The sequence below is a fragment of the Takifugu flavidus genome, chromosome 1 (genome assembly GCF_003711565.1).
Source record: "Takifugu flavidus isolate HTHZ2018 chromosome 1, ASM371156v2, whole genome shotgun sequence".
In the NCBI taxonomy this organism is placed as follows: Eukaryota; Metazoa; Chordata; class Actinopteri; order Tetraodontiformes; family Tetraodontidae; genus Takifugu; species Takifugu flavidus.
The window spans coordinates 16,833,085-16,856,317 of record NC_079520.1 but is presented as its reverse complement, the minus strand read 5'-3'; the positions used below and the strand labels follow the sequence as shown (position 1 = coordinate 16,856,317).

The 23,233-nt window shown below is 45.1% G+C and overlaps 3 protein-coding genes across 3 annotated transcripts; 2 read left to right on the top strand and 1 right to left on the bottom strand.

Moving 5' to 3' along the window:
- Nucleotide 1: 1 nt before the first annotated feature.
- Nucleotides 2–1,123, bottom strand: LOC130535554 (myeloid-associated differentiation marker-like protein 2). The gene has a single exon (XM_057050670.1). The coding sequence runs from the start codon at nucleotides 1,005–1,007 to the stop codon at nucleotides 165–167; it is 843 nt and encodes a 280-aa protein (XP_056906650.1). The 5' UTR covers nucleotides 1,008–1,123; the 3' UTR covers nucleotides 2–164.
- Nucleotides 1,124–1,727: 604 nt separating this feature from the next.
- Nucleotides 1,728–7,172, top strand: cog7 (component of oligomeric golgi complex 7). Its single transcript, XM_057037634.1, has 17 exons — nucleotides 1,728–2,224; nucleotides 2,422–2,570; nucleotides 2,782–2,898; nucleotides 3,183–3,351; nucleotides 3,439–3,521; nucleotides 3,661–3,783; nucleotides 3,878–4,076; nucleotides 4,160–4,287; nucleotides 4,391–4,545; nucleotides 4,665–4,781; nucleotides 4,873–4,938; nucleotides 5,071–5,257; nucleotides 5,337–5,477; nucleotides 5,598–5,681; nucleotides 5,768–5,882; nucleotides 6,020–6,163; nucleotides 6,247–7,172. The coding sequence occupies exons 1-17, from the start codon at nucleotides 2,059–2,061 to the stop codon at nucleotides 6,411–6,413; spliced, it is 2,310 nt and encodes a 769-aa protein (XP_056893614.1). The 5' UTR covers nucleotides 1,728–2,058; the 3' UTR covers nucleotides 6,414–7,172.
- A 237-nt stretch (nucleotides 7,173–7,409) lies between these two features.
- LOC130528355 (ubiquitin carboxyl-terminal hydrolase 31-like) lies at nucleotides 7,410–17,314 on the top strand. Its single transcript, XM_057037621.1, has 16 exons — nucleotides 7,410–8,709; nucleotides 9,588–9,722; nucleotides 9,842–9,930; nucleotides 10,434–10,526; nucleotides 10,741–10,876; nucleotides 10,989–11,139; nucleotides 11,274–11,457; nucleotides 11,548–11,659; nucleotides 11,735–11,829; nucleotides 11,908–11,985; nucleotides 12,095–12,224; nucleotides 12,311–12,430; nucleotides 12,507–12,732; nucleotides 12,802–12,960; nucleotides 13,227–13,379; nucleotides 13,489–17,314. Exons 1-16 carry the CDS (start codon nucleotides 8,173–8,175, stop codon nucleotides 15,003–15,005), a joined length of 3,915 nt encoding a protein of 1,304 aa, XP_056893601.1. The 5' UTR covers nucleotides 7,410–8,172; the 3' UTR covers nucleotides 15,006–17,314.
- The last annotated feature ends 5,919 nt before the right edge of the window (nucleotides 17,315–23,233 follow it).

Genomic DNA, 23,233 nt, shown 5'->3' with positions numbered 1-23,233 from the left:
CTCAGCTTTTTGTGACTTATTTTATAATCATTGTTCAGTTTGGATTGATAAAAGAATTTGCCAAAATAAAAAGACATGTTATCATGAGGTTAATTTTACTGCAGAGTACACAATGTACAATTGTCATTCTTTATATCCTCATCATCAAATCTCGCTAACATCAACTAGCGAGCTTTAAAGGTTAAAATGAGGTCGATAGCGTAAAGTATTAGATTGAGAATAGCTCCTATGGCAACAGTGTGCACGTCTGCATAATAACAGCTGTGACAGATATAAGGACTGTACCCATTGTGTATGTAAGCGAAGACACACCAGAGAATGATGGCGAGCAGGTATGACAAGACCGCCACAATGTTGAACACAAACTCCATCAATTTCAGGGCAAATGAGAGCAGACACTGCAGCAGCGAGAGCAGGTTGAGAACGATGATGGCCACCGTGACGAGGAGGCATCCAAGAAACAGAAGGACGCAGAGGATCAATGCGAAAGGGCGGAAGTGCCATTCAGCCATCACTAAGTGGTCAATGGTCGCAGTGATGATGATACAGGCTACGAAAGCCTCTGACATGCGAAGGCATCCTCTTATGCTACACATGTAGCCTTTTGGTAATTTCATCAACCGCAGTACGGCGTCCACCACAAAAACAATCGTGGCAACGAGGGAGAAGATCAAACACAGGATGTTGCCGAAGCAGGTGGAGCAGATAAAAACGATTCCAAAGATGATCGTAGCCGAGATGATCGTTACAGCACACACGGTGGTCAGCCCGCAGGTTAGGTCGGCCCAGTCGGGAAGAAAGGCAGCGAGGAGCACGTTCCAGCTCATGGCCTCCATCACAGTCAGAACCACTGCTACAGTAATGCAGAAGAACCAGACGAATTCACACCAGACGCCCCATGGACTCACCATCCAGCCTCTGAAAAGGACAATTATAAGAGCCAAAGTACTGAAGATAATCTCCAGAAGGCGCAGGATGCCATGAATCCCCTTGAATGGTCCGCACATAGTGCTCAGGAGATATGAAAGTTAATGAAGAAGCAAAAATGTCCTTATTTAAGCCAGCACACTGTTAGATGACCTGCTGCTACAGTTCATCGGTTCTGCTGCTGTGGACAGAGTCAAATTTTATACGAGTAACACAAAGGCAGATCACTTCAATTCAAATTTTCTACTAGTAGGGGTGTCTCTCAAAGTAGCTGTATGTTCAATATGAATAATCAACATTTAAATGAATGTAAGATCAAGGGAAAATTCAATTTCACAAGCATTTCCTTAAAATATTTACTTATTAAACCAAAAATAATAACACATCTGAAAAATGTAGTTATGCATGTAACAGAATTATCAATAAATAGATTACATATTATGTATTTTAAATATAGAGTTCACTTCAATTTAATCTGCTAGGACACAGTAATGTGTATAGATTCTGTAGATATTCAACCTGTAGTTCTGATAAATATTCTAAAAGTACTTGGAAGGTAGAGCATTTTAAATACGTAAAATTAAATCAGATTATAAGGCAAAGAATTCGCATTACAAGCATAATCTATCAAAGAATGCCGTGGGTTTTTTTACGCAATTGTATTTGTTTCATAAAAAGGGAAGTGTCTCGTCGTTCTTGGGAATTGTTTTTCGTTTTCTTTTTATATTGAGCTGTTCTGTCGTCAGGACCAGTAAGCAGGTCGGACCGTAGTACTGGCGCTTGTTCCTGGGGAAGGGAACTGCAAAGCACAAAGCGGAAGTTGTTGTCAAGTGACAGTATAGTAGTAACTGAACTGCAAGATTCAGAAATGTGTAGCTGTTTTTTTAGTCTAAACTTGTAAGCAATTAAATAATAACTCTGGAGGAAGCCGTTGCCTTGCTGGAACTATATTTAGTTGTAATGATCATTTCATTTTCGTGGGCTATATATTTTATATTCGTTTCGAAACCATTGCTTGGTAAAAACTAGCTAACGTTAGCAATGGGTCGATGACAGGAACTGCTGTACAGCACAAGTGCTCTATTGAACGAAGCCTTGCTTTTTGCACTAGTGAATGAGTGAACAGGCCCAATGGATTTCTCCAAATTCTTGGACGATGATTTCGATGTTAAAGACTGGGTCAACGGTGCCTTCAAAGTGGTGCAGAAGGACGCGCCGGGGAAGGCGGACACACACGCAGCCACCCTGGTCATGAAACTGCAGCTGTTCATCCAAGAAGTCAACAATGCCATCGAAGGTGATTAATGAGAACAAACGTTTGACAGTTTACTCAGTCCACATTTCCCTTCAGATCTCACTTTCTACTTTAGCAGTGAAATTGCACTAATTGCCAGGCAACAGCCTTTATTGTGGCGTTAGAGTATTTTTTTTAACATGTCATCACTTTTGTTATGTCTGCCATTGCCTAAATGATTATTGTATTTCTGCATTTAGAGACCAGTAATCAAGCACTCCAAAATATGCCCAGAGTGCTGCGAGATGTGGAGTCTTTGAAACAGGAGGCTTCCTTCCTCAAGGACCAAATGGTTCTGGTCAAAGAAGACATCAGGAAATTTGAGCAGGACACTGTGCAATCTATGCAGGTCTGCACATCATAAGCCACTCTGATATTCAAAATCACTGAAGCCTACAAATATATCATATTCCCAAAGTAACGAATAATAACAGAGCATTTTCTTTAAAACACCAGTCCACATTGATTACACTGATTAGTAAGTTTGTTAGAATTATACTACCAATTCTATAAAAGTGTTCTAATTAACTTTTAAATGTGACTGGGCTTCATCTCACCAGGTTCTGGTGGAAATAGATAAAGTGAAGAGCCGCATGCAGCTGGCAGCTGAAGCGCTGCAAGAAGCAGACAAATGGAGCACGCTGAGTGCTGACATTGAGGAGACCTTTAAAACACAGGTGAAAACAAGTTATTTGTCATGACTTGCTTTTAGTGCTTGTGATGATAAACTTTAATCAGTCCCTTGAAATAAGATCACAGATATCATGTGTAACCTTCTAATGTAATACAACCAGAGTAGTATTATTGTTGTAGAAAGGGAAACTAGGTCTTGTAAGACTGCAAGTGGTCATTCATAGACCTAATTTTTGTTCAGGTTTATTTAATTTGAGCTCTGAGTGGGGACATGGTAAATGGTCTTTCTAATACATAAAATATTGACTGCATTTTATACCTTTTTCAGGACCTTGCAATAATTTCCTCCAAGCTGACCAGCATGCAGAGCAGTCTGGCCATGTTGGTAGACACTCCAGATTACTCTGAGAAGTGTGTCCACTTGGAGGCACTGAAAAACAGACTGGAGGCTCTGGCCAGCCCACAAATAGTTGCAACCTTTAATTCGATGACTACAGGCAGGAGTGCTGTTTTTTGGTCTAACACATTTCTACTTGATGTTAATTTCTTATTATCGGGCTAAAATACATTTATTTCCTCTATAGATCGTGCGAAGCTTTTTGTCAAGATTTTCACAGAGATTGACAGAATGCCACAGCTCCTCGCCTACTATTACAAGTGTCACAAGGTAAAGGCTGCTCATTTGAATTCAACTTTAATTTTATAGCATCTGGTACACTCAAAAATGTTTCTAGGCAAAATCACTGATACTTGTGTGATGCATTATGAAAGACGTCATCCCAGAATGAATGTATGTGCATCTCCAGGGCCAGTTGGTGAGCATGTGGCAGGATCTCTCTCAGAGTGAGCTGAGTCTGACTCAGCAGCTGTCTGAATTATATGACACCCTGCTCTCCGCGTGGCATTGTCAGCTCCAGTGGACCCACCAGGTGAGATGCACTACTCCCACTACTATGGCTGTCGCATACTGAATGTTTTAACAGTGAAGAAGTTACTATTTTTTGTCTGCACATTAACCACCAGGTATTTAAGAACCCTTACGAGGTGGTGACAGTGTTGCTGATCCAAACACTGGGGGCCATGGTCCCGTCCATTCCTGTGTGCCTAAACACAGCCATGGAGCGTGCAGCACAAGAGCAGCGGCTCGACACCCTCCTGGAACTCCACAGCATCACATCCACCTTCGGGCACAGCCTTGAAGCCGCCATGCTGCCACACCTCGGTCTGTGCACGGACTTAACCGAAAACTCATCTAACAGATTTTGCCTTAAATAAAAATAACACTGATTTTATGTTTTGCTTCAGGTGAGAATAATCTGCTGAAGGTAAACGAGTTGGTTTGTGCACTGTATGACCCCTACAAGTCTTACCAGCTGCAGTATGGAGACCTGGAGGAGGCTCATCTTCTTATCCAGATCAGCGCTATACCTTTGGTTAGACTCTCCGCTCAAACCCACCGCCATAGTTGTGATTCACTTCCTGTTTTCAGTTTCATTTCTAGGCCGGATGCTGGTCTCATTCCTGTTCTGTCTTCAGGAACACGGTGAGGTGATTGATTGTGTGGAAGAGATGAGTCACTCTGTTGGGAAGCTGTTTGGCCTGGCCAGCTCTGCAGTGGACCGCTGTGTCAAACTAACCGATGGGCTGGCCATATGTGGCCTGCTCAAAGCCCTCAAAGCTCTCTTCACAAAGTAAGGCTTCTTTATTTAATTTTTTTTAATCCATGCCATCGTTTTGCCTCTTTCTGCGTGACCTTTGTTGTCAGATTGCAGCCTCGTTTTTATTGCATGTGAACCCATTCTTTCTCTAGATACGTGTCCGACTTTTCAACAACGTTACAGTCAATTAGAAAGAAGTGTAAACTGGAAGAAAGTCCAGGCTCCTTTGTTTTCCAGGAAGACTGGACAGCCTTCCAGAACTGTGTCAGGTTAATGTTCTGTTTTACATCAGAGACTTACTGTAGTACATGACTACGATTGAAATAAAGGACCTTTACTGTTTTGTGTTGGCTTTTGCAGGATTATATCTACGTGTGGTGAATTACTCAGACAGTGTGGAGCCTTTGAACAGCAGCTGTCAAACAGGTATGATTATCTTTTTAGTTTTCATGACCCAGATTGTGTTTTGGACTAATTGATTTCAAAGGCCAAGCTCTCAGCAAGGCAGCATAAGATTTTTGGGAGACACTCTCTTAACATTTTTAATCCTCCTTATAGGATACTCAGCACAGCCGGTAAGTATTTGTCAGAGTCGTACAGCCCACGCAGCCTGGCTGGGATCCAGGAGGCCAGCTCTATAGAGAGAAAGAGCACCACCAAGAACCCCTGGCAGGAGTACAACTACCTTCAGAGGGGAAACATGGCTGAATACAACAGTTTAATGGAGGTCCTTTACTCCCTAAAGGTGCAGAGTTGTTCAATGCCATAACTGTTTACAACTGTTTGTAGTTTTTGCTATTCATTACCTTTCCCTTGTCTGGCAGGAGAAAGGCACGGGTAATTCTAACCTGTTAACTGAGCCCAGATCTGCTCTGACCAGGCTAAACCAGCAGGCCAACCAGCTGGCCTTTGACTCAGTTTTCCTGCAGATCAAACACCAGCTCTGCCTTGTGTCCAAGATGGAGGTGATTAAGTGTCAAATATCTGCGTGTTTCGATTTTAGATGCTGAATCACACCATTGGTGCACGATTCTGAGGAGTGTGGCTTTGTTCTGTCGTCTCACGTTGTTTTGTTTCTCAATCAGACACATGAGCCACCTGGTTTTGGAGAGAACTACACAGAGGACCTTCCCACATTCAGTCTGTCGCCACAGGAATACATTACAAATGTCCGGGTTGACTCAAATATCAACTATTTTTAATTCATACTCCCAAATATTGGATGTGTAAAAGCAGATGTTTCCTTTCCGTCTAGATAGGGCAGTACTTGATGTCTTTGCCCCTCCACTTGGAGCCGTTTGTGACTCAGGAGGACCCGGCGCTGGAGATGGCCCTGCATGCCGGGAAGCTGCCGTTCCCTCCAGAGCAAGGTTAGCTATTTCTGCTTTGACATTGTAGTTCCCATTTCTGTCTCCACCTACTATCCAGTGCGATTGACATCAATATGGGAAATTGTGCATTTCCTGGAGGAAAAGCAGTATGAATCTAGTTTCCTCTCTGCCTTTAGGTGATGACCTTCCTGAGTTGGACAACGTTGCCGACTATTGGCTGGGCTCCATCGCTAGGGCGACCATGCAGACCTACTGTGATGCCATCCTGCTGATCCCTCAGCTGAGCACTCGTTCAACCAAACAGCTAGCCACAGACATCGGTACACTAACCAGCCGACCTTCGATGTTTTTCATTTGTTACCTTTTGCTTTGTTGTCTTAAATCTTCCTTTCCGTGTCCACAGACTACCTGAGTAACGTGATGGACGCTCTGGGGCTGCAGCCCTCGCGCAACCTGCAGCACATCGTCACCCTGCTGAGAGCCAAACCAGAAGATTACAGGCAGACGGCCAAGCTGCTGCCTCGGCGACTGGCTTCCACCATCGCAGCGCTGCGCAGCATCGACTACTAACGTCACGAAGACTCAGAAAAGCACCCTCGCATGCCAGAGCCTGACTCGTTGGTTTACGTGACAAGACATTAGCTGTCAAATGTAAGACTGCAGCGTTTGAGGAAGAGTCCCCTCCAAATGGGATTATTGAGAATGTTTGAGATTAAAATCAGGGGGATTGTTCAATTATTAATGTGACTTTAAATGAATGCCTTCAATTTAATATAAAAGCTGCAAGTCTTCACTTTCCATATTCATGTTCTGTATTTTTGTTTTGTTGAGGGAGCAGTGGAACTAAAAAAACGTTACTTTGGGATGTCTGACAGCATTTCTTTACTATCAATTACTTGTCGCGTGAAGGGGTTTATATTAATGGTTGATAAATGCTGCTGTTATGAGTTATTTTGCTTTTCTGACTTTTAAATCAGGCAGCTGTCCTTTAAAGGTGGAGACGTATGAAGGGAACTAATCACCTCTATGTGGGAGCTTTGTTCAGTTATGCAATATAATGAGAATCTTCATATGCCATCAACATTTAACAAAGATTTTTGGGCTACTCTTCACTCAGTTGTGTTTATTCTTTAGCTCCCAAGTTTATTCTTAAGTGTGTAATGTAATAAATCTATAGTTTAGTACATACACAGCATTTTTGTTGGTATGTTCTTTTGTGACCAATCCGAGGCCAATCGCTTAAAACAAGATGCACCTTCACTTGTGATTCCCTTTAATGTATCTATTTGATCTCATTTTGATTATCAATTAAAGTGATTTCCAAGCAAAGCTCCACAGCTAATTAAATGAAACACTACTTGCATTCCAATCCAGCACTATGGGTTCTTTAAATCCGTGATTTGCTGCGTGTTTTACATTTCGGACGGTTTTAGGTGCGAGTGAATAAAGATGTTTGCAGCAGATAAAGCGAGTAGGGCTGATGATGGGATGCTCCTGCAGCCATGCTGTCTAGAGAGCATGTGATCCGTACCTGCTCCCCTCCGACAGGGACCAGTGATGGTCCTGACGTCAGCCGTCACCGCCCTGCCTGCAGTACCGCTGATGGAAACGGCGGAGGCGGCCTGGCCGTGAATGCTCCTGAGCTGTCGGGGTTCCTGGAGAGTAAAAAAAACCAAGTGGCGTCTATTAAAACCTGGACCTGGACGCCGACGGGAGAAGCGTTTAAGTTGCCGCGCAGGGATGGAGATTCTCGGCGGCGGAGGGGCCGCTGGCCGCGGCCAACCGCGGCGCGGCGGCGGGCTGTGGCGCTCCGGTCGGGATGCTCCTCAGTCCGGGAAGACATTAAACGGGTAAATATTGTTAAGTGTCAGTACCGCTCCGAGGAACATATATTCGGAACCGAGAGGGGGGAAATCAATTGGGAGGAGCTACGATTTATTTAATAAACGAGGAGGAATTACGCCTGAATGGAAGGCTGGGTTTGATCATTAGGATCTGTATTGTTTTTCATACTGAGCTGCCTCGTCTGTGCAAACAAGGTGATGTTATGTCACCGGACCCACTAGAGGCGATGGCCGCCTGCTGCTCTGGATCCATCCCGATCCTCGGTGTAAATCTGCCAGAAACAGGCTGTTTATGCAATCCGATGCAGTGTTGCATGCGGGCTGGTTCGAGATCTCCGTATGAGCTCCAGTGGAAACTGCACAGGCCTCATGTAGAGCAAGTGTGAGAGCTTCGGGTGTTCGGGGATGGGGAGATGCTCTGAGCAAGGCGGAACCGCGCCGGTGTTCCACGTGTAAATAAAGCGGGAGAAAACATTCGTGCGATCATGTCGACAGTCGTCAGCAGCAAGGAGAAGAAATCCTTCAGCAAGAAGCTCTTCCGCAGGAGCTCGGTGCGCTCCGTGGGGAGCTTCATGAACAGAGTTCTCCGGACTCTGTCGACCCTTTCTCATTTTGGCACCGACGACCACGCCGCCGAGGACGAGAAGGACGACGCGACTTCGCTGCAGACCACCACCGGGGGGTCGCTCCCGTCCGACGACAGCGACGGCGGGGGGTTCCCCTTCGGCGACAAGGTGCCAGGTGTCGCCGGCCTCAAGAACCACGGCAACACCTGCTTCATGAACGCCATCCTGCAGTGCCTGAGCAACACCGAGCTGTTCGCCGAGTACCTGGCCCTGGAGCAGTTCAGGGTCGGGGACACCGCCGACACCAACGACAAGGCCAAGTCCAGCGGGGCGCCGGTCCAGAAGAAGGCGGGCCAGCAGCCGCAGGAGGCCGGGGAGGTGACGGAGCAACTGTCCGGCCTGGTTCGAGCTCTGTGGACCTTTGAATACACTCCTCAGCACAGCAGAGACTTTAAGGTAAGATGTGCATCAAAGGTGAAAAACTGTGGTTTTGAATCTATTTAATACAACTTTCAAGTTCCTCTCATTTAGGAATAAAAACAGGTATTGATCAGATTCCCCAATCAGAACTTCACACCTTCAGTAGTGGAATATCAAAGTCAGGACACTTTATCGGAGGAACGAAATATTCCAGTTGAATAAAACACTTGTCAAAAAACTGTCCCATCCTTTTTTCTTTCTTTTGTAAAAGAGCGTTCGCCTCAAACACCAGTGTTCCAGGAACAAGGTGGGCCGTCACACAGAGAGCTGCTCTATTGTATCCAGAATTTATTTCAAGCGCGAAAAAAATGCTTTCAAATGCTCAAAACCGAGAGACCAACCTGCACACAGCAGTGTTTCTATTTTTGTCACTTATTTGTCGCCAGTTGCTAGCCGGAAAAACTTTATCTGTACGGGTTTTTTGATCGATTGTCTCGATGAGTAACGAACACATATCCAGCTGGACAGTTTTGGACGCAGGATGAGGATTATGCCTCTACAAGTCCATCCTAACGTTCCAAACTAAGACTAAAATATTCATCAGAGCTGATATTTGTATTTATGAAAATAAAGCTGTTTCCAGTGTGCGAGCTGGGCTGGCTGATGCACTCATGTGTTACTGATGACTGTCAAACATCCTCCCCCTCTCCATCGCTAATTGTTTGTGAGGTTTGCCAGCATTTGTCCTGGTTTTAAAAAGCTTCTCCAGGCCATCACTTGCACCTCTGTTGCCCTTTTGGAATGTGCTGATCGTCAACGTCAAAGCTGCTGAATATTTCATGGGGCGGCCACAGCCATCGTGGAATCGTGTGGCGCCTGATTAAAACCGTAGCTGTTTTTCATGTCTCCTGCAGAACGTGGTGTCAAAGAGCGCCATTCAGTTTAAAGGTAACTCCCAGCATGACGCCCAGGAGTTCCTCCTCTGGCTGCTGGATAGAGTTCACGAAGACCTCAACCACATCGTTCACCCAGATATCAGACCTCAGAAGGTAAACAACAATTCACAGCACAAATATTTGCAGTACTTTATTTGTACTTGGACACTTTCATTCTGCAAGGGGGCGTTACGTTATACTTGTTTGTCATATACGCTCCTCTATTTTTCCAGCCTCCAGTAGAAGAACAAAATGCCCCGGAAGGATCACCACTACCAGCACCGGGCTCTTTCGTACAGGAGTTGTTTCAGGCACAATACAGGTAAATCCCTCACCGTGTGCTGCTGATTGCTTGCATTTGATCTTAACACACACATGTTTTACTTTGGCATGATAATATCCTTGGTGATGTTTTGTGTAGTTGTGGACTATTACACATTCGTCTACAGTAGATTTAAAATAATAGATCAAAGCTCTGACAGAATGGAAATTTTATGCAAAAATACAATATTCAGTGGCTTCAAAAGAATGCGAACAAGCTAGCTGTCATTTTAAATATAACCATTGTTTTATACCCCAGTATAAAATGTCACTCTTCAGATAATTACAGACCCGACTGTGTAAATATTTTTTCTTCCATGACGTTTGGTTTCAATTTAATGTTTTTTTTCCCCCTCCCAAGACATCTTAAGGCAGTCAGTTAGCATAAGCTAAGACAGGACGACATATAGTGCAAGTTAGCCTTCATGCTAAGCAAAGCTAACCTGCTGCTGATATTTATTACTGCAGCCTACATTTTAAAATTCTGATCATGCCTTTGTGTAGGTCATCCCTGACTTGCCCTCACTGCCAGAAACAGAGCAACACCTTTGATCCTTTCCTCTGCATCTCACTGCCAATCCCAGTACCTCACACACGGTAAGGGGACTCTGGTCAGTCTCGTTTTTGACTGTGAGTATATTAATCAGACTACAAAGAAGATATTTTCAGATATTAAACCGGACATTCAAGATAAACCCAGCTCAGACAAACGCCATGAAAGATCTGACAGGAGAAAGCTAAAATTAGACGTTGTCTGTCTGCAGGAGTGGTTACGAAACAGCCCGTTAACTGCTGTCCTTCTGTGTTGCAGGCCACTGTATGTGACAGTGGTGTATCAAGGAAAGTGTTCCAACTGTATGAGAGTTGGGGTGGCAGTTCCTTTGTCGGGCACCATGTCCAGGCTGAGGAAAGCTGTGGCACAAGAGACCAAAATCCCTGCCCAACAGGTGCCGTTGACTAATTCCAAGACTACTCATGTAGAAAATTAAGAGGATCAAAAAAAAGTGGTGCAACCTTCCAACCGGATGTTTTCAGCAATATGTGGATTTCTGGTTTCAGATCGTCCTTACTGAAATGTACTACGACGGCTTTCATCGCTCGTTCTGTGACGACGACGAAGACCTCGACGTCATCCAGGAGAGCGACTCCATTTTTGCTTTCGAGACGCCGGAGTTATTCAGACCCGAGCAGATCCGCTCCAAGCGATGCGGTACGCCTGGTCCTTTCCCCGAAACGGCTTTCCAAATTACCTCTAATGTCACATCACGTCAGCAAGCGTCCAGATTCAATTAGAAATCGACCCAAAGGTGTTAGATAGACTTCTGCTGTGTTTTCATCTTCCAGGAAGCCCACATGCAAATCTCAATCAGAACAACCTAAAGTACACCGGCACAGATAACATCAGGATCTCCACACAAATCCAAGAACCTACGAGCCCGCCTCAGAGCCCGAACAAGAACAGCGGTCAGGCTGAGAAGATTGTCCTGCTGGTGTGTAACAGAGCCTGTGCTGGACAGCAAGGCCGCAGGTACACAGCAACGCGCGTGACCTTTACAATCTTAAAGAGCTCCTACATGCACTGCAGGCCAAGCTGCTTTCTGACTCTGAACCTCTGCAGGTTTGGGAATCCCTTCATCCTCTATTTGGAGCGCACGGTGACGTGGGACGTGCTTCAGAAGGAGATCTTGGAGAAAATGCGACACCTTTTGCGCCCTGGCGTCTTCGTGCAGGTGCGTTCTGGTTACCTCGGCGCTGACCCTTTCATCACAATATTCTCTCTCTAAAAGTCGTTTTTGCCACTTTAGGTCGGGCCGTTTACTTTGCGTGTGGTCGGAGTGGTGGGAATCACTTACCTGTTGCCTCAGGAGGAGCAGCCACTCTGTCATCCCTCCGTGGAGAGGTAGTAGCGCCTCTCACCACCACCACATCTAAAGCTTCAGGTTTGATTCTGATCACTCTGGTAAAATCAAATACGCAGGGCCTTCAAGTCTTGTGGACCGGGAGGACCGCCTCATGTCAAAATCGTTGTGGAGTGGGACAAAGAGACAAAAGACTAGTAAGTACGATCTGTCCCAGACAGAGGCACTGTTCAGACTGTTCAGCAAGGATCTAGAAAACTTGTGCTCGTGTGAAGTTGTGCCTCTGTTTCGCACGTCCACTCACAGTTTGTTCAAAAGGACTGAGGATGAATACATCCCGGATGCTGAGAGTGTGCGTCACGTGAAGGAGCAGCACCAGCAGCCCCAGACCTGCTCGCTGGCCCAGTGCTTTCAGCTGTACACCAAAGAGGAACAGGTCAAATCATCAGATGCTTGTATTAAGAAAGACCTTGTTTGTTTCCTGCTGCTTTAAATTGTCGTGTTTGTCACCGCTGATTCCAGCTCGCTCCTGATGACGCGTGGCGCTGTCCTCACTGTAAGCAGCTTCAGCAGGGCAGCATCAAGCTGAGTCTGTGGACGCTGCCGGACATCCTCATACTTCACCTGAAGCGCTTCAGACAGGTACTGCTGACAGTTTCACAGGGTTGCAGGAAGTGGTGATGGAGGAACTCAGTCATGTTCAATGTCCCAACCTCAGGACGGAGATCGACGAATGAAGATCCAGAACATGGTGAAGTTCCCTCTCATCGGCATGGACATGGCGCCGCACATGGTGAAGAGGAGCCAGAGCAGCTGGAGCCTCCCTTCTCACTGGTCGCCATGGAGACGGCCGTACGGGATGAGCCGAGACCCAGAGGATTACCTTTATGACCTGTATGCAGTGTGCAATCACCATGGGACCATGCAAGGAGGACATTACACAGGTAACTGGATCAAAACACCCTCTACGCCACGTTTGATTGGTTTATTAATGGGTGTGTCCGGTTTCATAGCTCACTGTAAAAACTCCATTGACGGGCTGTGGTACTGCTTTGATGACAGCGATGTACATCCCATGTCTGAAGATGAAGTATGCAAGCAGACCGGATACATCTTGTTTTATCAAAGACGTGCCACCGTTCCCTCCTGGTCTGCCAACAGCTCTGTCGGAGGTAAGAAAAGTCTGTTATAATTTGCTGAAGATGCTATTTTTAATTGAGTATCATGATAGTATTGGAACATGTGGAAAGTACATTTTTAGAACTGCAAACACGAGAAACACACACACAAAAACCACGGGAGGAACTCAGCAGAATGATTTTAAAGAGTTTTTGATTTTCGTATCGTAAGTGACGCTAGACGTTGGTTTGGGTCCTCTGTGTCACGACCATCATGACTGAATGCACCCCTAACATCTGTCTCCTGTCTGGGAGTTTAGGATCAACCAGTTCCTCTTTGTGTGAGCACTGGATCAGCCGGCTGATGGGCAGCCGTCCCCCGAGCCAAGCCTCATCTGGCTCATCCCGGCGCACCTCGCTGGCCTCCCTCTCCGAATCTGCCGAGTTTGCTGGTGAACGGAGCGAGGACGACGGTGAGACACCCGCCTGAAAACACACAATGTTGTAGCCTGGTTTTAGTTTAGCAAACGGGGCAATCGTGCACAGTTACTTTAACACGTCTCGCTGTTCTCTGACCCGCAGGCCTGTTCAGTCGGCCAATAGTTCGAGGCATGCAAAGGCAAAATTTCTCCTCCAGATCTTCCATTGCCAGCCCACTGGCGCTCAGTGAAAATGGTACCAAAGCACTGTGGGCCCACTCTGCAAAGCTCCAGCTGCGCTCCAACTCCCCCTCACGCTTCTCCCTGGAATCTCATTCTTCCTCCCCAACATTGGAGAGGATCGGAGAGGTGGTGGATACTGTCCTATCAACATCCTGTTTCACTGCTTCACCTAAGTCAGACAAGATGCCAGGGGTCGTTTCAACCCTTCCATCTCTCAACAGCAGTCCAGCCAATAAACGGCTAATAGAGCATCTTCACTCAAAGGCTTTAGCACAAGCGGAGCAGAGGAACACCGTTCAGCCCGGGGATAACAATAATGCGGCTGCTGGTGCTGAACAGGTCAGTCCTCGCCATGGGGCGGCTGCAAAGGAACCAAAACAAAGACATGGTTCTGCAGAAAGTGTGAAGAGGAGCTCAACAAAAACCGGGTTAGAGAGCGAAAGGAGTCCTAAGAAGCGTCCTGCAACCTCCTCGACATCTTCTAGCTCACTTTCTCCTGCCTCTCCCGCCAATGACAAGCTACCGCCTCGAGCACAAGCTAAGAGTGCAGCAGCGGCGTCTAAGGACAAAAGCGATGGACCGCCTAAAAGTAGCAAAGCTGGTTCTTCGAGAAGTGCAACCCCTTCTAAGAAAGGGTCATCCCAAACCCCAGAGGTATTACGCGATGAACCCACCCAGCAGAAGAAGGGAGGCTCTCCGGCATCACAGAGCTCACAGCCTCAGAGAAGGTCTTCCACTAGAGGAGCAGGTGAGAAGGGTTCTGTCTCAGGACGGACGAGGGTTCCAGAAAGGAGCACAAGCCGCGATTCACGAACGAATGCGGCTCCGGAGAGGAAGGCTGGGGGCCCTCCCACCAGGTCGGGTGCTGCAGGTCGAGCAGAGGGCAGAATGGGCCGAGCTTCAGAGAACAGATCTGTGGGCAGAAGCTCCAGCAGCAGCTCCTCGATGACCAGCCTGCGATCTTCGAATGCCGCTCCCTCTGCAAACGCAGCCCCGCCATCAAGGGGAGCGCAGAGGAGCAGTAAAGCAGAAGAAAAAGGTTTGTCCTTCTTCAAAACTGCCCTTAGGCCCAAAGAGGTGCTCAAGTCAGCTGATGGTGCAAAAGCAGGGGCGGAAGAGGCGAAAGGAATTCCTGAGGTTGTGGGAGGGGATAGAGTTAAAGAAGCAATCCCAAACGGGATCAGTAAAAAAGCTCCGAATGTGGCCTCAGAGGCCAAGAATAATTCGAGTAACACAGCCAAAGACAGGGAGTCCGCTAAGGCATCACCCTCAGCCAAACACTCATTGCTCCCCTCTACAAAATCCAAGCTTTCTGGAGCAGAAACAACCTCTCAGCCCCCAGCGAAAGAGCCTTCAAAGAGGGAACCTGCTAAAAAGACAATACAGTCAAGGAAGATCCCCATTAACTCTACACAAGCTAGCCAGAAGGGCAAGTGAGGCTCTATCTAAGGCCTGACAGAATCACTAGTGCAGCTTTGAGGTCTTTAAAACAACTAGGCCACGTGTCTAAAGAACATCTTTAACCCTGCGATTTTCCAGCGGTTACCAGCTGCCATGTTAGACGGTCAGTGTTTAACTGATATTTAGGAATGGATTTTTGAAAAAGCACTTCGTGTGAAATGCATTCGTTTTGAGGAATATCAATGTGTATTGTAAATAAGCATGGACTGCACATGTCTGGAAGTTATTGCCTTGCTCTGTCTGTAGCATAGATGAGAGGACTTAAAGAAGAACGGGACTTTGTCAGAACTGTGGGGATCAAGCGAGGACTGATCAGTCACCAAAGGAAGTTTACTGGCATTTTTAACTCATTAATACACTTAAAATTTTAATGATTTCCAAAAATCTTTATGTACAGCTCTCCATAATATTGAGAGCCATATGTCTTCAGTGCCTCAGATAATCAAATTACTTAATCTAAAACACATAACTGCAGGTGTTGGTATAAATTTGTAATTCAATTTTAATATTTATCAAGCACTGAAAATGTAATTTCCAGTAAACCGCAATGGGAGCCTGTTTGACTGCTGTTTACATATGCTCCTTAATGTAGTACATGTGGAAGAGCTTCTAAGATGTATTTTTGTGCATCCCAAATCACGACTGTGGCCACGAGCCTGAAGAGGACTGCAGGAATGAAGCATGTGTTGTTGCTGTTAGATGTCTGGAGACCTTGCTTTCTTATGTAATTCTTGTACTCCTAGTGCTTCAATAACCATTGACCCCTCATCACAGCCTCCCCCTAAAGCTGCCGAGGCCAACGCGTGAAGGGATCATTTGGGTTTTTATCACCGATAAAATGATTTGGGGTTTGCAGACGTTGAGAGTTGCTTGTTGTTAACAGAAGGTGCTGCCCTCCGTTCAACGGAAGAGGATGGTGGACTGATGGTGCGTCCCGTCCTTTTCTTAGCTTGCAATTTGTCTGCAGTTCTGCCGTAAGAGGTGTTTTGTTAAATGTGCATTTGAAAATGGCTCCGGAGAGCTCGCCTCGTAGGTGCACAAGGCTCTGAGGGCAGTTTTAGAATAATGCAAATAATGTCTTTTTGCCTCAGTCGAGGAGAGAATAGAGCCATCTGCTGCGTGGAGTTGTCCTCTCACAAAACAAGCAAACAAACAAACGAACACCCCTGACGTCTACCTTTAAAAGGCCAAAGCTCCTCAGACTGCCACACATCACGAAACATTCCTCTCAGTTGGACCCGTTTCATTCAGAAATCACATGCGCACCGACACCGTTCAAAGACAGCTGGGTTGTCTTTGCTCAGACGCCACAAAGGAACAGAGCATTATGGGAGATTTGGCTTTCTTTACAGATGAGACCAGGACCACACACCAACGCAAATCTAGAAAAAGCCATCGCCACTCGTGACGTATATGACAGTTGTTGCATGAGAAAAAAAAAAGAAATGCTACTGCATGCACTTAACTATGCAAATGGATCTGCTAATGCCCACCCTGCGTATGTAGACGTGCTTCTCTTTGATGTGTATATACATATATTTCTAACTGTATATTTTTCCAAAAGCCAGCATCAGAGAGCATGTGAGCATCGTTTATTACCGCTTAGTTTGCACATTTCTTCAAAGTAATATCTACATTTTGAATGAATGATCAGCTCATTCACGCCCTCAAAGTAAACCAACTCACTTGCAGATGAATGTTTACTGTATTCTTGTCTTTGGTCTCATGTTTCTCCAACTTTTCACTTGCTGGAGTCAGAATTTTTTTTTTTTAAACTTAAATAAATGAAATGGTTTTCCTAATCTTCTGTGAGTCTTATGACGATAACAATGGTCACAAATTCACTGTGAAAGGCTTCATCAACTTGCTTTTTTCTTTTTTCCTTGTAACGACGCACAGACAGACAGAGCTACTGAATCTCACGGTTCTGGGAGGGATATTTAGAGTTAACTCAAGCAGACACTGCAGCCACATCATAAAGAAGTCTGCCACAGAATGCAGCATCATAAAAAGATGATAATCTCCATTCCTGGTAGCTGCAGTTTTGATGTTGTGCAGCTCAACAAGACCTGAACAATTATGAAAAGCGATTTGGAGTGATTTACTTTCACAAAGGCATGAGAAGGACTCGAGACGCCATCATTTCCATTATTTTGCATCTGTGTCATGTAAGGTAGTGTTAAATGCTGTGTCCATCTTGCTGCTGATGGTGGGGGGGGGGGGCTTGCACAATGTTGGCATTGACTTATTGGTGCGAGACAAAAATAAAAATGTTTTAAGAAGCACGTCTGTGTAATGCTTTGTGTGCATATTAGATTATAAACACACCGCCTACGCACTTGTCTCCAGATATTATCTTTCTTTATTACTCCACTAGGGGGCGCCCAGTGTCGTTCAGAAATATTGAGAAAGCAGTAAAGTTGCAATCGATGGAAATTTCATCCGGGGGGGAAGAAAAGCAGCTCCTCGGTGCAAACATGTGGAACTATGAAGATGTATTGTAGTGTCAATGCCAATGCTGCCACTGAGGCGGATAATGGGTTATTAAACTACAGTGCCATCATTTATTTACAGCTGATTCGATTGTGCTGTTATTAGTTTGGCCCAAGGCTTGGCATATTAAGAGTTAATGCTGCTTCTTTGTCTCTCTGCTCCTGTAATTTTGTATAACAGTCATCAGTTTGGCAAAATCACATTTTCGCCCTCTTGATTGTCACTTCTTCTCTGAGAAGTGATGAAGTCTCTCTGGCGGGATGAGGATCAAATGTGCTTCTCCTCACTTACAGCAGACAAGTTTTCTGCTTCTTTTAAAAAAGAAATGTGTCCTTTCCTATTCATTACAGATGTCTAAATTAAGAATTTAAGGCACAGTCACATGACGTTCCCCAGACTCTGATACAATGGGCATGCCAAGTTAGCTTACATGCTGTGCTGTGGCTGCATTAATGTGTTTGATTCTTTGCAGAAAGGCAATCTAATCAATCCAATCTCAGCATCTCCTGTGGCCAAATTCAATGCTTGGTGCTGTTTGTGTCTCCATTTGAGGCCCTCTGTCCCCTGTTAGAAAAACAAAGATGAGCAGGAGCTTTGTGATGAGTTTTCCCTTCTCTCACAGCTAATCTTAGATGAATGAAGACACAGCATCCTAAAATGAAGGTGACACAGTGAGTGTGACCAAAATATGAATGCCTACGAGGGCAACAAGTCTGGAGTTATTTCCGAACTGCTCATCTATTCATGCATGGATTTTTATGTCTGAGACATGATTCATATTTATAATTAATGATATAGTCATTTACAATACAGCCGCAGCAGCCTCTGCTGTTGCGGAGCATTCCGATGTGCTTTCAATCAGGAAAAAAATAAAGACAATAGTTTATTACTAACGTTTAAAATGGAAATGCACTTGATGACATGTGATTTTTGACCATGTACCCAGGTTCCCCTTAGAGGCGCTACCTCAATATCTCACATTCTGCTGGATCAAGAAAAGCATGAAAAGCTCACGCTGACGCAATCCAGCTGCTGCTAACGCTCCAGTGGGCTCAGCAGAATGCAACAATTATTTTATCCATATTAAATCTAAAATTGACCTGAGAGCAGATGATATGACTATTTTTGAAATGCAAGAAAAGAAAAAGAAGAAACTCGGGCATCCACATATGCGCCTGGAAATGGTGGAGGAAAGCAGCTTGTCAGCATCTTGTCTCACCTAGTAAATATCACCTGGTGATCTCTCATTACGTCTAATTTCCCCAGTCACAGTTTGATTTGGAGGAAAATCCTTGATTTTTGGAACTTGTCTGTAGGAATTCATCGCACCGGGTAACAGCAAGCATCACTAATGTATTCTCATCCTGAGCCATTTTTTTCTCATCCGCCAAATGCAAAACAAACTCAATTATTCAGCTGTTTTAGGACCAAGCATGTCAATTATTTCTCTTCTCTTGAGTCCAGCGATGCAGTATTTAAGTTTGCTTTTAATTGGAGATGAAAAAAATGAGGCATGCTCTGAGTGCAGTCAGACAGAGAGCGGCTTTTTAGGCGATGCAAAATACATGAGGTGTCATGTGGGACATCTACGGTTGCATTACATAATGACTAAGAAGTGCGCGCGGCTTTGGAAACACTTTAACACCCAAAGAGACTGTTGGAGCACAGGCAGAATCCATTGTCAACATTAGTCCCGATAATCAAAGATGAATAATGAGCCTTTAGCATGCAACATTCCAACGTGCATCTTTGACTTTAACATTTCCTTATTTTACTTGGCTCCCCCAAAATAAGCATTGTCTCTGCAGCCCCACTTTCATACACACAACAACACAAAGACACGATTCACTGGCGTCCTGAGGCCTTGCCAACGTGGTGAACTCATCAGGATGCTGGAGAGCAAGGTGGAAGGTGTCAAATTTGGACGTAGAGCCAGCGCATGTCTGCCTCGCCCCCGCAGATGCTCATCCTACACAGTAGCTGCATGAGGAGTGATTGACTGAGAGGTTGATAAGACTTCCTTCATCGAAGTGGCTGGCAGGCAGCAAGACATGCATCACCTGACTGCTGCATCAGCCAGAGTGTGAGGCCACAGTTTCTGGCATCTAAGTGTCTGGACAAACATCATAGGAATAATAAAAAGATCTATTGATGTCAATCAGCACACAAAATGGCTGTTGTTTTTTTTGCCTCCGTGTTGTTGGCAGCTGTCTCTTCTTCTAGGATCTGGTATCATTAGAAGCTTTTGCTTTTTGAGCAAATCTGCAAAGACTGCAAGGCTGCACGGGTGGGGAAAAGGGAAAAAAACGCTGGACTCGGAGGAGGGGGGTCTTTGATGTTCTAGTTTCACAGAGGCACACAACACACTTTGATATTTCATAAGCCATCTTGGTTAGTTAAAAAAAAAAAGGTAAAAACATTTGCGCACACATCATCAGGGCTCAGCTGGGAGATTCGGCTGCAGATATTCATCTCATGCGCAGCAGTGCCTCTAAAAGTTCTAATTTTTAAGAGGACTACTGAGTGCGTGTCTGTCCTCTTTGATTTTCTCGGGAAGATAAATCGGTGTTTGGATGAACATAAAAGGTAATATATTCATAAAAGATGTGAGGAGTGCAGCTGTCTGCAGCATCTGACATCCAATCTGAGACAAGCCGCTGGGGAGGTAGGACCATCCTCCATGCGTGCGTGGGTGCGTGCGCATGTGCGTGTGCGTGTGGGTGTGTGTGCCATAACAAATAATGTGTTGTCTGAAATAGTAAAATATGTATTTCAGGGGGGATGTACCTGCCTATTTGTCTAAATATCCTCTTATGTGCTTCCATTATTAGCTAATGGTGCCACTACAGATTCTGAGGGTCATCAAACGTTGACCCCAGAGAGAGAATCAATAATCACAATTTCCTCTCATAAATCAAGACTTAAAATGCATGCGGATGTTCTTTTTCAATAAAACACAGTTCCACCTTTATTCAGGCAATTATGATTAATTAATTAATGATTATTGTGGAATCAGCACATTTATATTTAATGATTTGGCTTCAGCTCCAACCTTTGGTGAACCCTTAAACGCCTAATTCCCCCTCTTAATGCTACCTATTTTTCCTTTTTTCCTTTTCAGTAACCCACAGTAGCTACGACGTGACTGAATCTGTCTTTGCAGCTGAAATAACGCGCGTTTGCGCCTTTATGTTCTGCGCTCCTGCGCTGAAAGTCAGGACATGATTTGCATTTCAAATGTCATAAAGGTTCCGTGTTCCTCTCATCTGAGGAGGGAGCTCTCTCTCTATATGTTGAGAAACCAAGCTCAGCTCTAAACGAAAAACATAAAAATAGCTGCCTCCTGCTCACAAATGCATGTTATTAAAGCATTTGGCCATACAAAAAAAGCAGATGAGCTCCTTGCATGAGCCAGGTCAGATAAAGCCCCTTTAAAATGATCCTAAATAAGTGTGGCGTGGGATTTGACGTGCGTGCGCTGGTCTTGGGCAGAAGCAGGTCTCATCCGCATGCTGTCTCAGAATGAGGCTTGTTACTCGCCTCAGTAAGACACAAGCTGCCGCTCTAATTAGAACACATCTCCTAGTGCCATAGATGTTTGGATCCCACAACTCTTCCAAGGTGATCTATTTTTTTGACAGGCTCTTGCTTGACAAACTGCGCAACACTTTTGATTTGCAGGACTTTCCGTTCCTCAATCGTAAAGTGCCACTTCCCCTTCGCTGTCTGCAGCCAAATCCGTTCTGGCGTTTTGTGAATATTATGGAGAAGCAGAGGTGGTATTTCGTCAGGTCCAGGGTGGACAGCGCACAGCGCACGTACGCGCTCCCCAAATGTCAGCCCTCCAGACAGCCATTTCAACGCTGCTCTGCAAATAGATGCAGGACGAGCATGTATCATCACATGCGTTAGAGCGCCGCAGTTGTCATCTCTTCATTTTAATTTGGCTCTGAGGCCGCTGGTGATGTTGACCACTGGGACATCCTGTCGACTGCAGAAGTTAAACTATTCTGCAGCATTAGAGGAGAACAAGGTACAGAGCCAAGTCTCTGTCTCTGTACTGTCCACTGCTGTCTCACTTGGATGCTGCAGAACCTTGTTCTGTTTCACATGAGCACCCAGGCGGAGGCGTGAAGAAACGCTGCGTTTTAATGGGTTTTTTTACTGGATGAATGGAAAAGGACTTTTCTTGTAGGCGTGCATTCAAAAATACCATATTTAAATGTACATACCCTATATGTATAGATATTATGTACATATATCTGTATAGTCGTTAGCATAATATGCATTAATGTTTCAGAGAAAAGCTTCATTTTAAAAAGTAGCGTGCCACTGCTGCTGTATAACATCTAACCTCATTAAGAATCCAACAGAGTTAATGTTTGAAGCTGCATTACCCAGCAGGGATTTCACATCGTGTGTCTAAAAGCAAACCTCTGTAACATTTGCACGTTTTTAATCTATTTCCCGTCCTTATATCGCCATAATTATCCTCATTCTTCTCTGGAGAAGAGCTTGCGATTTGTTTGCTATTCAGCCCAACAGTGAATCAGCAATCTACATCACATTAAAATGTCAGGAAAAGGTGAATTTAAAAGGTGTGGACCTCTTTTTTAAAATTCCTCGTGGCCTAATAAAGATAAAGATAATAAAGAAATAACATCTGTGACTGCGGTCTAATCTCACAAATGTGTTGCTTTGTAATTAAGACTTCTCTTCAGCTCCTTCAGCTATTTTGATGAATGATAACTTGGATTTGACATAGACTGTGTAACGAAAGGAGAAATCATTTTGATAAATACGTTTATAATTGTTTTTTAAGCACTACGATGTTTTAATTTTGTAAAAAAAATACTCATTAAGCTTACACAGCACCTCATTAGCTCCAGTGCAAATAGGTCACAGCAAAGTGCACCAAAATGTAAAGGATTTCACAATTTGCATGGACCCTCTTCCAGAGGGAATTCATGTGTGTGTGTGTGTGTGTGTGTGTGTGTGACAGAGAGAGAGAGAGAGGAGAGAAAGAGACAGAGAGGGCAAGAGAGAGAGTTTTGACCTGGCAGCACTCTCTGGAGAGCCTCTGCTCAGTGTCGAGGCAGACTGCTGCTCGTTGGTGGGGATTGCTCCTCCTCAGCCCTCAGGCCTAATTAGGACCCATGTGTACGTTCCAAAGAGCTGCTGCTCAGAGTGACACCTGGAGGGAGGCTCACCTGTGCAAGAGCAAGCTGCCAGCACACCTTATGACGGGAAGGGCATCAGAGGAGGGGCAGTGATGGTGCCTCCCCCCCATCCTGGAAGCCACATGAGTTTAATGAGCGTAGAGCAGCAACAGTGGCAGGACAGAGAGGGGGGGCAGACATCTGGGATGAGTCAAAATGGACAGAGAGGATGTTTTTTCAGATTTTTCCTCTTAACAAAGCAGCACAGCTGCATTTGAGGATGAAGGGAGACCCGACAAAGTAAAAGCAAGGACATGCTCGTGGTTTTCCAAGGACCACATTCTGTCTTTCTCTGCCAAACACTTAAAAATCTTCAAAGGATACTGTGATATGTGCAAATCTGAGACAAACAATCTCCAGATGACGAGGAGTTCAAAAAGACAGATGGGGAGCAGCGCTCTGGGTAACGGAGCGTTAGTATCTACGGGCGCAACCTTTATCGTATTTTATTACTGTAAATGAGTGTAAATAAATGTATGCATCCCTGAGTGG

What these genes read in the sequence shown, in the direction of transcription:
- LOC130535554 (XM_057050670.1), bottom strand. Translation starts at nt 1,007, where the DNA reads ATGTGCGGACCATTCAAGGGGATTCATGGCATCCTGCGCCTTCTGGAG.
- cog7 (XM_057037634.1), top strand. Translation starts at nt 2,059, where the DNA reads ATGGATTTCTCCAAATTCTTGGACGATGATTTCGATGTTAAAGACTGG. An exon ending in GCCGTTCCCTCCAGAGCAAG is followed by an intron (nt 5,883 to 6,019) that starts GTTAGCTATTTC and finishes CTCTGCCTTTAG; the next exon opens with GTGATGACCTTCCTGAGTTG. An exon ending in ACAGCTAGCCACAGACATCG is followed by an intron (nt 6,164 to 6,246) that starts GTACACTAACCA and finishes CCGTGTCCACAG; the next exon opens with ACTACCTGAGTAACGTGATG.
- LOC130528355 (XM_057037621.1), top strand. Translation starts at nt 8,173, where the DNA reads ATGTCGACAGTCGTCAGCAGCAAGGAGAAGAAATCCTTCAGCAAGAAG. An exon ending in AGCACAGCAGAGACTTTAAG is followed by an intron (nt 8,710 to 9,587) that starts GTAAGATGTGCA and finishes TGTCTCCTGCAG; the next exon opens with AACGTGGTGTCAAAGAGCGC. An exon ending in CCAAAATCCCTGCCCAACAG is followed by an intron (nt 10,877 to 10,988) that starts GTGCCGTTGACT and finishes TTCTGGTTTCAG; the next exon opens with ATCGTCCTTACTGAAATGTA.